The sequence below is a fragment of the Pan paniscus genome, chromosome 2 (genome assembly GCF_029289425.2).
Source record: "Pan paniscus chromosome 2, NHGRI_mPanPan1-v2.0_pri, whole genome shotgun sequence".
Lineage (NCBI taxonomy): Eukaryota > Metazoa > Chordata > Mammalia > Primates > Hominidae > Pan > Pan paniscus.
The window spans coordinates 184480607-184494897 of record NC_085926.1 but is presented as its reverse complement, the minus strand read 5'-3'; the positions used below and the strand labels follow the sequence as shown (position 1 = coordinate 184494897).

Here is a 14291-nt window from a genome sequence, read left to right as displayed (position 1 = left end):
GCCCATCACTGAGGTAGATCAGAAAAACTTAATGCTGATGGACAAAAATTGAAATTGCCCAGGGACCATGCTAAAATGGGGAGGGTTTATTCACATATGCTATCTGAGCACTTGGACGGTGTCTACAAATGTCCACGGGATTCACCTGTCAAGGTATCCTTTATCTAATGATACTACAAGTCACAGCTTTAACTGGGGTCCTTAAAATAGATTGGCTAGGAAGACCAATCTTGTGTTATAAAATGAAGTGTATACAGTACACTCAACGTATATCTTAAACATAATTAACAACAGATATAAAGTGAGGATCTTGTTTTAATTACCAATCCCTCCTTACCTCGGTACTGGAGAAAATCAATGGATAGTTTATTCTGTACAAAGTTCAGGAGCTTGGCCCACCTTTAGCAATATTTTCTCTCTCTTATAAAATGAGAAGAATTATTTTCTCATAAAGAAATGGTCATATCTTGGCCGGGTGTGGTGGCTCACACCTGTAATCCCAGCACTTTGGGAGGCCGAGGTGGGTGGATCATGAGGTGAGGAGATCAAGACCATCCTGGCCAACATGGTGAAACCCTGTCTCCACTAAAATACAAAAAAATTAGCTGGGTGTGGTGGCACGCACCTGTAGTCCCAGCTACTCAGGGGGCTGAGGCAGGGGAATCATTTGAATTTGGGAGGCGGAGCTTGCAGTGAGCCAAGATCATGCCACTGCGCTCCAGCCTGGGTGACAGAGTGAGACTCCGTCTCAGAAAAAAAAAAAAAAAGAAATGGTCATATCTTATGGGTTGTGGAAAGATCCTAGTCTCACTTTTTCCTGTATCTGGCAATACAGCAGGTTTTTGTTCTCTTTTGGTTCTCTTTTCACTTTGATTTTGATTCGGGACACTGTGTGGTTGTTGGGGTAAAAGGCTATGCATGTGAGGGGAGCTGGGATGAAGTCGCAATAAGCATGACCACATTCAGCTTAGAACCTTCTTTATTAAGGAAGGTCTTTCAGGCACTTTCATTAACAGGCACATATAAGCTTAGCAAGAGCACCTTTCAAAGTCACAGTTCCAATGGTTTTTGTAAGGTCAACCAGAGGCAGAGAACACAATCATGGTGGCTTACCATCAAAATCATGACAAGTTGTCAACCTAATGCCTTCTGTCAAACATAACCACCACCCACTCTGCTTCTGTCCTGTGAGGAATGACGGGAAGTAGGGAGTCAAGACTTGATATTAATGTAGATCACATGTGACACTTGCGTGGCCAGCAGACAAGGCCCCCCACCCATGCCCAGGCTTGGACAAAATGGTGGCTATGTTTTCTGTGCCAAACCTCCTCATCTCTGCCATGTCTAGCCTAGACCTTGAAGTGTCTGATCCTCCCCGGACATGGAGGAACCACTGGCCCAGCAGCAGCACCAACACTAGGCTGCACCACTGTGCGTGTTTTCCGGGGGTGCGACGCTTCTCCTGAGGGTGACCCCAATGAGACCACACCCATGAAGGTGTGGCGCAGGTCGTAGTGTGCCCAGTGCAACTGGTGTCCTGGGGGAGCTGCCAGTAACACATGGGAGTCTGGGGGTGAGCCAGCTGGAGGGAGTCCAGGTGCGCCAAGTGGAGGGGACGGAGGTGCATCTGGGTCCACCACAGGGGTGGGGACTGTTTCATTGGCACCTTCTGGTTGGGGCTGTGAGGTCATGGGCTGGAAAAAGGACCATTTCCTTCAGTTAGTTTGCTTCCTCCTCCCAGGCAAGACAACCCACAGGCCCAGGTGGCACTGGCACCCAATTTCCTCACATTATACATTTTTATTTGCAAAGAGTCTAGCAAGAAAGGACCTACCTAAGTACAAGGGATTGTCATCAAGGTTACAAGGAGGGGTGACTGGCCTATGTTGGCCCCGGCCTCACCAGGATTGTCTTTGTGATGGTGGACTTACACACACATGTCCAATGAGTAAAAGCACCCCACCTATGGCTCACCCTTGCCCAGCAGTGCCACCCTCTTTGTCATCTGAAGCTGCAGCCACTGGGAGCTAACAGGTAGATCTGGCCACCTGGTCTCTGCAACTCAGAAAACCACTCCCACCTCCCACAAATAAAAAGGTGGCTTTGTCAACTACACAGTAAGATGGTTCTTCCCTGTAGTTACTAGTTCGTGGGAGGGAAAGGCATAGCTAAAATATCCTTCCATTTGTTGATGATTCCGCATACCCCAGTGTTATTTCATACTGTGAGGTTCAGAAGCACGGGAGAGCAAATGTCCTGTCATCACTACTGCACTGCATAAATGTGAAGGGGTCATTGTATTCTGAAGGTGTAGGCAAGAATATTCCCCGAGCTGTTACCTGTGTTTGGAACACCGTGCAGGTCACTGCAACCTCTGCCCCACCAAGCTTCTCACTGAGCGTTGCCTTACAAAAGCCATATTGCTGCCCACAGAGAAAGAGGAGTTATTTTAACTAATTTCAAAAATGGATCCCCCCCAATTTCATTGACACTCCAACCTTAAATTAGTTTGAAAAACCATTTTTCTTAAAGTTATAGTTTCTGCTTGTGGGAGGTATATGATTCTATATATAACATGGAAATACAGAAATACTTTGAGAGTGAGAGAGATTACCCATAATCCCTTTCTGGTGGTGGCCTAGAAAGAAGGACTGTTAACATTGATGCATTTCTTTCTTATTTTAAAATACTATTAAATATGATTTAAAAATTGAGATCATTGTGACTATACGATGTTGTATCCTGTGTGTTTTCACTTGCCATAATAGCATTTTCTCATATCATTCATTATTCCTTGAAAACACAATTTTTAGTGTCTGCACAATTTTCTATTTACTGATGTGCATGAATTATTCAATGACACCTTCCTGTTGGACATACAGATCTCTCTTTTTTGGTCTCTTTATATCTATAATAAATCATTTTTATAGATATATTCTGTCAAATGTCACTGATGAATTCTTTTTCTTTTTCTTTTTCTTTTTTTTGAGACAGAGTCTCACTCTGTTGCCCAGGCTGGAGTGCAGCGGCACGATCTTAGTTTACTGCAACCTCTGCCTCCTGGGTTCACACCATTCTCCTGCCTCAGCCTCCCGAGTAGCTGGGACTACAGGCGCTCACCACCAAGCCCGGCTAATTTTTTTGTATTTTTAGTAGAGACGGGGTTTCACCATGTTAGCCAGGATGGTCTCGATCTCCTGACCTCCCGATCCACCCGTCTTGGCCTCCCAAAGTGCTGGAATTACAGGCATGAGCCATCATGCCCGGCCACTGATGACTTCTTTAGACTAAAATCCTAGAAGTGTACATTATCAGCTCAAGGACTTGAAAGCTTTCGTATCAGAGTTATATGTCTAGAAAATGTGCACTTCACATTCCCAGTGGGTGGGCGTGACTTGGCTTCATTAGCAAATAGCCTCTCTCTTTCTCCTAACTCCATGTGCTTCCAGTGGGTGAGATGATTTGATGACAGCTCTTAAAGGGATGAAGTGACACCCTAAAAGAAGGCTTGCCATGATCCATAGGGAGAGGGGATTTGCACTGTTATTCTCTGTCTGCAGCCCCAAGATACAAACTATCCAAGGATGTTCTGTTCCACAAACAGCTCTGTCCGAGTGGTAACACCCCAAGGTCCCGGCCCACTCACCTTTTCTGCCAGCAGGTTACACTTGGCTGCCTCTGTGGCCTCTTTAGCAACACAGTCAGTGCCAGACACTGTAAACTCCACATAGGTAGAAGGTGGGAGGGGCTGAGAAGAGTACATGAAAATGCTCTTGAGGAAAGATGACTTACAATGAAAAGGGCAGAGAAGGAGAGCGGGAAGTAGCCTCCTTCGGGGAGCACCATTCATGCAGACCATGCATCGGCCCAGAAGACATGTCCCTCAATGGCTTACATAGGGCAGTTGCTATGGGGTTGTGTTCTCAAGTGCTTGTGCTTTAGAGGTAGGGGTTGTGTCTTCCTTGTAGGAGGGGCAAGTATCCATCACCGGTCCTTCAGGGTGGAGGTGAGTTTGCAGATAGGAAACAGGAATCAGAAGGCCAGCCTTAGACTGATAGGAGTGGGAACCCTGCCTCCCCCCAGCCCTCACTCTTGGGCTGCACTTGAGACCCAAGGTTCAGGTTATTCCAAGATAGGGTGGGAAAGTGAAGAGATTAATACCTCTTCCACCTGTTTCATAGAGCAGGCTCAAATGAAAAGATTTAGATGAAAGTATGGAAGATATCACTTGAGCTTTTCTTTCTTAAAGTAGTTGGAGCATAGGGACACAATAAAATATCTGTTATTTGGTGTAGTCTGGGGTGGGGATGTTCTGAGAATCACATATTCTGATTAATAGAATTGCCGTCTATACTAGCGTATTTCCAAGTATGGCCATGGCTGATATCCAGAATACATTTTCTTAAACATTTGAATTCTGTTGCATTCCAATGTGCTAAACCACCCACAGTACAATGAGATGTTTTCTCCAGTGACTCGAAAGGCATTTTAAGATCTTGCCATTATAAGCTTGTCAGCACAAGTGAGTATTAATTACGAGTCTGTGGCAGATGTTCAGCGGAGATGGGTGATACTGGAGCCCAGCAAATTTACAGTGAGTGCTTCTGGCCGACGTGGGCACCTCTACCAGCTGACACTGAGCTTTGGTTTTAGCTGGAACGGAGGGAGTGGGGATGTACCTGCCAGCAGCTGTGGCTGCTGGACGTTACAGTGGCTCAGCATGGGGGAGGCGCTGAGGGTGTCGGGGTCCTCATGACACTCAGGAACTTCATACCCCCTTAGGATGCTTTCTTCCCTTTCCAAACAACCCTCTCCTTGCTTTCTCATCGCTGCCCCTGCGCCTGTTCTTCCATGCCTCCCGCTCCACCACGTACAGTACATTCCCGAAGTGCCACCGAACTGCCCAACCTGTCAAAAGAATCTCAGTCTTTACCACAAGCTGAGCCCGGGAAATTTCCTCCAGCTGAAAATTGGAGCCGTTGTTCTGAGCGTTGAAGGCGGCCAGGGCAGCTTTCGCGGCGTGCACCACCCTGGTGTCGTTCAGCGGGGCCAGCAGGGGGCAGTCTTGGCACACCTTGCGCACGTCCTCGGCTGAGTCTGCTCGGAGAGCGGAAACCAGGATGTGGGCAGCCATTCTCCCTGGCATGGCCCCAGCTCTGCTGCGTTAGCAAGGGCTAAGGCATGCCCCAAATAGCTTCAGGCACTTTCTCTGCTTCTTACTAAACCTTCAAAAGGCTCTTGCTATGCTGACATTTCTGCAGGAGCTCTTATCATCACGAGGCAATTTTCACTTCCAGTAAGAATAACTTCTTATTTTTTTGAGACAGGGTCTCACTCTGTGTCACTCAGGCTGGAGTGCAGTGGCGCGACCTCGGTCCACTGCCACCTCTGCCTCCCAGATTCAAGCGATTCTCCTGCCTCAGCCTCCCTAGTAGCTGGGATTACAGGCGAGCACCACCACATTTTTGTATTTTTAGTAGAGATGGGGGTTTCACTATGTTAGCCAGGCTGGTCTCGAACTTCTGACTTCAGGTGATCCACCTGCCTCGGGTGGGTGGATTACAGGCGTGAGCCGCCGCACCAGGCCAAGAGTAGCTTCTTAAAACACAATTTTAAAAATCCCAGAACCCAGGAAATTTGGCTTCTCCTTTTCCTCACCGACAAAGCTGCTAGAACTACTTAAGTTGAAAATTATTCAGATCCCTTCCCCACTTTCTCTACAAGGAAAAAATGAGAATAAGAATAGTCATCTGTACCTGGACTGGAATCACATTTTGCGTATACCACGGAAAACTTGCCATCTAGTTTCAACAGCTGGAAATCACAGTCTCCTTCGACAGCCTGGAGAAAGAAACCCACGTGAGGATGGCTGCCCTTCCCCTTCGCACCCCGGGCAGGCTCCCTCCAGGCACGGCTGTCAAAGGTGACCCTTGCAAAATCGCCTTCGCTGGGTAATACTGAAACATGGCACTCTCTGCTTTCAGGGATACAATGATATAGTTAAACGCTTGTAAAAATCAGCCCCAGGGCAAGTGGCATCAAATGGCAATTTTATTTATGATGATGATGATTATTATTATTTCGAGATAGAGATTCACTGTTGTTGCCCAGGCTGGAGTGCAATGGCAGGATCTTGGCTCACTGCAACCTCCACCTCCCGGGTTCAAGCGATTCTCCTGCCTCAGCCTCCCGAGGAGCTGGGATTTACAGGTGCCCGTCACCACGTCCAGCTAATTTTTGTATTTTTAGTAGAGATGGTGTTTCACCATACTGGCCAGGCTGGTCTTGAACTCCTGACCTCAGGCGATCCACTTGCCTCAGCCTCCCAACGTGCTGAGATTATAGGCATGAGCCACTGCGCTCGGCCACAAATGGCGATTTTAGAAACTGCACCCTGGCTAGCCAAGAAGGCAGGCTGAGACGCTGGGTGAATCGGTGGAGCTGGCCGAAGGGCCACCTACAGTCATCCTAAGAAGGGTACTCACATGCTCCTTCAGCTGCCTCACGCTGCATCTTGCCACAGGGGTGGGGTCCAGCACATGGCAGGTGGTTTCCAGGGTGTCTATTTCAATCTCAAACAGCTCTCCGGAGGGCTGCTGTGGAGACAAAGAGTGAAGCCGTGAGCAACCTATTCCCCTGATCCTGTGGTGCGGTCCACGGTATGCGCCCTCATTGGGCTTGAGCGCACCCCCCTTTTGGAGAGGTGAGGGAAATGTAATTCTTACTGTCAGTCTGCAACTCCGTCTAGCTCTGAACTGGCCTGTGGGCAGGACAATGACCAGGGCTTGTCTGGTCTTCGTCTGCTGATTAAGGAAGCACCAGATGATGCTCGCAAAGCAGACGGGGTCCTGGGCTTGAACAAGTCGATGGAGCCACAGCCCTCACTCTGAGCTCTATTTGAAAACTACAAATGGGTGTAAACACTTATTTGTATTTATTATTTATTTATTATTTTTAAGATTTCACTCTTCAAGCAGTGCTTTGGAAAATGCAGGTTTGGATTTTTCTCAGACAAGCTGCAAAATAAGGTGGTGTAGGGTAATATCTTACTGTCTTTTTTTTTAATCTCCTCTATCCCTCCCTCTCCTTCTTTCTTTCTTCCTTTTCATTATTTGCTTTCCTTCCTTCCTCCATTTTCTTTTCCCTCCTAGAGGTTTTTGCTGCTGTTGTCCTTGGCTTTTCCTTTGTCTTGGCTTGTGCAGCAGGTGCCGGCGTGCAACGATGCTGCTCTCTACTTCCCCCTGCTGGCGATAATGGGGAAGGGCATGTCTCCCTCTGACAAGGAAACTGGATGTCACTAGTGTAGACACGAGGGAGCTTGCAACAATCCTTGGAGATATTCTTGTCAGTTCACCTGTTTCTGTATCTTGTCTTCGAAGCCTGAAAAATCCAGAAGGTACAAGTATGCCTTTTCTCCTCTCAGCCCAGCTCTGCTTGCCTCTCATTGGTTCTGCCTGACTCACTAGTACCTGAAGCCGCCGCATCCCCTCCCCTGGGAGAAGCTCCGCATTTTATGATGTCCAGGTGTGCCCAGAGTGACTGCCTGAAAGCGTTCACAGCTCTGGCCAACAGGAACCGGGTACACCTGGGTTTCTCAAGGAAACCAACTCTGAAGCTCTGCCTTTAGTAAAAGTCACAATGCCCATTCATGATTACCTTTTCCCTCAGATGTGCGTGTTGCGTGTTCATTTCCCGTGACTTGATCAGCGTTTCCTCCTAACCACCATTGTGCTTTAATATGGCTGCAGCACTCTTAAAATCCATCCGGAGCAATCCTGATTTCAAATATGTTGTCTCTTTGTGAGACGGATGGCAGTCGTCAGTCGGTCCAGGCTTCCTGTTGTTGACCTTATTTTCCAACCTAGGTTGTAAGCTCTTGTGGGCACATATTATGCCTTTTTCACCACCGTATTAGGTTGAACCATTAAAACGGCCAATATTTGGTTGCTTTTGATATAGAAAAATGGCAGTTTTATATGGTTCATCCTAATATCTCTGGTTCTTGTCCAAGGAAGGCTTGTAATACATATTTGCTGAAAGAATTGTCCTTAATCAGAAATAAATCTAATTTCAAAACAGGCAGTAGACAGACAGCTTCTTTCCACCTCTCCAAATCTCTTGACTGATCCCCGAGGCATATTTCCAGCTTGATTTTTCTTGTCACTGGCTTCAAGCTGCGTTGGTTTCCTGTCTAGTGTGTGAGGAGGTGAATTGTGTTTATGCCAAGACTTCTCTCTGGGATGTGGGTAACTCTCTTTGGGAGGCAGTTTGTGTAGAAGAAGGAACACAGATATGGAATCAAATCCCAGCCTGAAGACTTAGTAATTATATGATTTTGGACCAAAAAAAAAAAACAAAACAAAACAAAAACAAAACAACCGCACACACACACACAACAGAGTCTTGGTCTCCTCTTGGGTAAGACGAGAACAATATATGTATCACACAGCACCAGGAGGCAGGACCGGGAAAGAGTAAATGAGATAATCTATGTGAATGGGCCTGGCATATAGTAGGCATCTGCCAGATGCTAGTTTTATTCATTCTCAGTCTTTGTTAGAGAGAAACCAAACCAAAGACAGATACGTGATTTTCAGCCAGTGGTAACTTGGCAACTAGGAGCTGGTCTCTTGGGTCCTAGTTTTTCCAGCAAGTTACACTTTCCGTCTGTGATCTGCAAACTACCATTTGAAGCACTTTTTCTTCCGCACACCACCCCACACCCCACCCAGCTCCCTCCTGACACCCATGACTGCCGTACAGAATGTCTCCTCTCTTGCCCTCTGCCTGCCCCTTCCCTCACTCCTGGGAAGAAATCAGAGAATTTACTCCTCTGTGGTTTCATTTGCACTGGGTGATGGTGACTTTTTGAGGCACCTGACTGAGCTCCACGTACACATTATTTCAGCTCATACACAGCAGGTCCACTTACCCGAGGCCACACCTTTACTTCATCAATCTGGTTCAAGGTGTGTTTGTATCCCCAAGGATGGTTTTGATTGATGTAGTCTATAGCCACCAGAGCTGCTTCCTCAGTTTCTGGATCATCGCAGTTCGGTTGTCTATAAATCAGCCCTAGGCCACGTGGGGCTGAGTGGCAGCCCCAGAGCTGAGCAAGACAAAGGAGCAGGACGAGGGACTTCATGGCTGCCCCAGAGAGGCCCTGGCAGGCGTGCAGGTGGTTGGAGGCTTCGGGACCAACCCAGGTGCTCTGCTGGGAAAGGTAGACCCATGGAGGGTGGTGGGCTTTATTTATCTGTTGGAGCCTGCCGGAAGAATTGCATAAGGATACAGGATGATTTCTGCTTTGGTTCAAAAGAAAAAAAAAACACCCTGCAAACATCAGCCTTGGAAAAGCAAACAGGTTAGGACATCGCTGGTCCCCAAGAAATCTGCCAAAGTCCATGCTGCTGTGGGGGAGATGCTCCAAAGTCTGCTTGGAACATGGTAATAGCAGCAAAGAGAAGACAGCTGAGGGAATGAGGTGCACACAGTGAGCCTCAGAGTGCCATGGGTTTGGCAGCAGAGGAAACGTCTTCTACTGTGATCTGAGCATGCCATGGGGTCTGTGAGAGGGAAGGGAGGATACTCAGCAATTTGATAAAATTCTCCAATGTCAGGGGGAGTTAGCTTTCCAAGAGGAGTCCTACAGGGAGAACAAGGCCCACAGATATAGCAAAGGTACAGATGTGTATAGGAGATGCCAAGATTTTGGGGGAAGATTCTTGGAGAAAAGAAGAAAGGATGAGAGATGTTTCTGCCTAAAGTGGGGAATGGAGGTGGAAGAAGGGGGTTCCCGTGGCAGGACCACGGTGGGAAATGACTAGCAAAACGTGTGGGGTTCCCTGCCCCTTCTCTTCCTTCTCCAGACCTCACTGCCAGGGCCCTGCATGTGACAGCACAGATGGGCACTGACCAGAGTCTCCTAGCACTAGTAACCTAGTGCCCCTGCCAGTGCACAAGGGCAGCAGAGGGGAGTCCTGATCTAACAGCTGCTCATTTGACATAGCTCTGGGTTTGAGTCCGACACTGCAGGCTGAGATGCTGCACGAGCAGCTATGGACACAAATACCCCTTGAACATTCTTTGCAGACTCAGCAGAATTACAGTGTGTCTTTCTGGCCAGAACAGAGGGCCAGTGTTGACTCCAGGCACTGCCAATTAAGTGACCCTTGACAATTCCAACTGTGACATCCAAGGAGGGTTGGCAGGATAAAGAGAGGCTTGGGAAATATCACACAAGGACCTGGTTTGGTTTAGTCTGAAGCAAAGAAGCCCTCTCATGGAGACCAACATGGTCTTCAAATATTTAGAGGCCATCATTGTGTGTGGGTGAATTTGTTCTAATGTTTGATATTGCTTCAGAGAAAAAAAAACTGGTTAAAAAAAAAAAGAAAGAAGAGGGGCCCCTCCAAAGGGAAGCTTAATATTGATTTTCTAGGGGGAGGATCAGGGTGAGGGAGGTGAAGTGAGTGGTGATGGGGCAGAGAAGGTAGTTGGCAGGACTGTTTTCACATTTACTCCCAGCTGCTCACACACCACACCGAATCTTAATGACAGAAGCTCAGAAGGTGTGGCCAGGAATCCAGGTTCTCTCCAAGAGGGGGAACATGATTCTTCCAGATGCAAAACAAACTCTGGTCATCCAGCAAGATGATCCTCAAAGCCAGGGGCAATCTTCCATCACCTTATACTCCATTTCACTCAGGGCCCTGACTCCTGAACTGTGTGTGGAAGCTATGCTTTTCTTTATATAATTTTTAAAAATATTGAAGGGCTGGGCACGGTGGCTCACACCTGTAATCCCAGCACTTTGGGAGGCTGAGGTGGGCAGATCACGAGGCCAAGAGATTGAGCCCAGCCTGGCCAACACAGTGAAACCCCGTCTCTTTTAAAAATACAAAAATTAGCTGGGCGTGGTGGCGCGCGCCTGTAGTCCCACCTACTCGGGAGGCCGAGACAGGAGAATCACTTGAACCCAGGAGGTGGAGGTTGCAGTGAGCCAAGATTGCACCACTGCACTCCAGCCTGGCAACGGAGTGGGACTCCGACTCAAAAAAAAAAAAAAAAAATTGAATAAAGTGTGGTAAGGTGGCACACACCTGTAATCCCAACTATGAAGGCAGGATGATAGCATAAGCCCTGGAGTAGGCTATGGCTGCAGTGAGCTATGATAGTGCCACTGCACTCCAGCCCAGCCAACAGAATGAGACTCTGTCTCAAAAAAGAAATCATTCACAATCTCATCATGCAGAGATAAACAGTGTTAATGTTTTGGTGCATTTATATCTTTTCTTTTTTTCTATGTAAAATAATATTTTAATATAATTTTGATTATACTGCATATACAGCTGTTAAAATTTTTTCACCTATTGCTTTAACTTGAATATTTTCCTATGTCATTAAGTAGACTTAAAAACATGTTTACAGGCCAGGCACGGTGGCTTACACCTGTAATCCCAGCACTTTGGGAGGCCAAGGCAGGTGGATCATGAGGTCAACAGATAGAGAGCATCCTGGCCAACATGGTGAAACCCCATCTCTACTAAAAATACAAAAAATTAGCTGGGCGTGGTGCTGGACGCCTGTAATCTCAGCTACTTGGGAGGCTGAGGCAGGAGAATCACTTGAACCCGGGAGGCAGAGGTTGCAGTGAGGGGAGATTGTGCCACCGCACTCCAGCTTGGGCAACAGAGTGAGACTCTGTCTCAAAACAAAAACAAAAACAAAAACAAAAAAAACACACTTTTTTATTTAGGAATCTTTGGCTTTTGATTCTTTTTTTCAGGATAGATTTTTAGAGGTAAAATTATTGATTCTAATGATTTGCACATTTTTAAAGCTCTTAATTTCTATAGTCAAATAGTCTATTTGGCTATGCCAATTTATCCCCCTTCCATTTAGCTGTTGTGTGATGTCAGCTCAGCTGTTTTCTCTTTTCCTCTGCTACTGCTTTCATGCTGACTTTTGTGGGAACTTAGATATGTGAACACTATCAGAATTCTTTTTTTAAAATGTAATTTATGAATATCTTTGCTTTTATCACAGCTACTCCATATGTTTAATACTTATAAACTAAAATAACTTTGGTATCAAGCTGAGTAAAATGATCCCTTAGATTTTTTCAGTTTCCTTAGAAAGAAATGTTGCCATTTACTTACTGGAAATGAGGAAGAAAATAGATGATATTTTGGTATGTTTTCCAAGATGGCTGTAGCATTAGTGCCAATGGATAGTTCCCTGTGCCTGATGACACCAGTTTTAAACTTTAAAAGATTCTCACTTGCCAAATGTATGTGGGACTCATGAGTGATCTTCACGTGCTGAATACATATACGCATGAATAATCTTGGGTCAGTTTGATCCAACTGGCTCCAGCTTCTTTGCATATCAGTAGGAGATAAGCATTTCCTCCATTTTCTGGTCCTTTGCTGCATTATTTTAGTTACTTTTCTGTGCATTTTTCTATGAGGCTCACATCACAGCAATAAAATAATCCTCATTCCATTCACACTATGATGGCTGATAGTGTATTGAGGATATCAAGGGCTTGTTAGAACTGGTCAAGGAGAGCAGGCCCAACAGTCTAAGGAGCAGGAGAGGATCAACAATCTCCAGGAGATGGCAGCAGGGTGCCGGGCAGTGCTTGCTAGGTGCAACCCTTGTGTGGCTGATGGCAGAAATCTCAAGATGGCAGCTGTCTTAGTCCATCTGTGTTTCTATAAAGGAAAACCTGAGGCTGGGTAATTTATAAAGAAAAGAGGTTTATTTGGCTCATGGTTCTGCAGGCTGTACAAGAAGCATGACACCAGCATCTGCTTCTGGTGAGGGCTATAGGCTGCTTCCACTCATGGCGGAAGGCAGAGAAGAGCTGGCGTGCGCAAGCTCTTGGTGAGAGAGAGGAGAGATGCCTGGCTTTTTCTTTCTTTCTTTCTTTTTTTAACAACCAGCTGTCACGGAAAATAATATAGCAGGAATTCATTCATTACCACCAGGATGGCACCAAGCCCTTCATGAGGGATCTGTCTCCATGACCCAAACACCTCCCATTAGGCCCCACCTCCAACATTGGGGATTACATTTCAACATGAGACGTGGGGGGACAAATATCCAAACTAGAGCAGCAGCTAAGGATGGCACCAGGGTTCCTGAATTTGTCAAAAGGACTCTTTGCCAGGGAGCCACTAGGGCAGGTGTTGTATTTAAACTATTCCAAGGCAGAATTCAGTGTTTATAGTTGCAGGCCAGGAGCCACAACAAGAAAGATCGCCATAAGCTCAGGGTCAGAGTTTCTCAGAGGTTGGTTCCATTAGTGGATGTGAGTATAGGAGGGAGAGGATAGATATAGAAAGATATGAAATATCCCGTCAGGCAGCAAGAGCTAAGGTGATAGCTAGAAACCAGCCTCTCACAAAACAGAAGATGAAAAAGTGCCTGTCAGCAAAAGCCAGAAGGACAACTGGTTTCTGTAGGGAGGAAATAGCAGTGGTTGGTTTTTAAATCGTTAGGTCAGGTTCATGGCTCTGCCCTTTCTGGTACTTAAAGGGCCTAGGCCCTGATAGACTGGGTATGAATTTCACTCAAAGACTGGGTGTTTCTTCATTCATATGTTCAATGAACAAACATTTATTGGGCACCTACTATCTGTGTTATCAGATGCCTGGACACAGAGTAATGAGAACCACATGCTCTGGAGGAGCTCATCTTGACTCATTTAGTCCGGCAATGCCTGATCAGCAAAGAACTTTATGTTAATATATGAAATTATCATAATATTATTATACAAATTATCATATTTTCCTGTGGAGACAGGTTGGGATTTACTTTGCCAATGTAAAGCACCAGTGAATGAAAGCAAATTACCTTTGTCCAAGGACCCATCTGGTTTCTTGTGAAAGTAACTTAGCACCAAGCACCCTGGAAGTCATCAACCCATAATTAGGAAGAGCCCCTTGTACTCAGCACCAAAGTTGGGAGATGTGGGCCCAACCGCAGCGTGGCAAAAATGACCATAAGTAATGGCTCCATCTTTTGGGGTGGAAAAAGGGCTCTGCAAGCCTTCCTCCAACACTGCCCTGATAAGCAGGACCTAGCTCTGCAAATCCAAACCCCAGAAAGGAAATTGCATTTGAGAACATATAAAGGGAAGAGTAAGGCGTGGACTAGAGTAGGGCAAGGGAGTGGGTAAAGGTGCAAATTTCAAGGAGGCCTCTCCCTTGGGGTTGCTGCTTCTTAAATGTTGTGCTCTAGGCCTCTCTTGCTGCACCTTTGTCCTGCCCTGCGGAAGAGGC

The 14291-nt window shown here is 46.4% G+C and overlaps 1 protein-coding gene across 1 annotated transcript; it reads right to left on the bottom strand.

The window, feature by feature from the left end:
• Positions 1-465: 465 nt before the first annotated feature.
• On the bottom strand, positions 466-9574 carry AHSG (alpha 2-HS glycoprotein). The gene is made up of 7 exons (XM_008955727.4): positions 8933-9574; positions 6486-6596; positions 5757-5841; positions 4934-5097; positions 3647-3748; positions 2340-2423; positions 466-1694 (listed from the first exon to the last, which is right to left on the bottom strand). Exons 1-7 carry the CDS (start codon positions 9404-9406, stop codon positions 1350-1352), a joined length of 1365 nt encoding a protein of 454 aa, XP_008953975.3. The 5' UTR covers positions 9407-9574; the 3' UTR covers positions 466-1349.
• Between the last annotated feature and the right edge of the window lie 4717 nt (positions 9575-14291).

What these genes read in the sequence shown, in the direction of transcription:
- AHSG (XM_008955727.4), bottom strand. Translation starts at nt 9,406, where the DNA reads ATGGACTTTGGCAGATTTCTTGGGGACCAGCGATGTCCTAACCTGTTT. An exon ending in TTTCCCGGGCTCAGCTTGTG is followed by an intron (nt 3,749 to 4,933) that starts GTAAAGACTGAG and finishes TACTCTTCTCAG; the next exon opens with CCCCTCCCACCTTCTACCTA. An exon ending in GCACGGTGTTCCAAACACAG is followed by an intron (nt 1,695 to 2,339) that starts GTAACAGCTCGG and finishes TCCTTTTTCCAG; the next exon opens with CCCATGACCTCACAGCCCCA.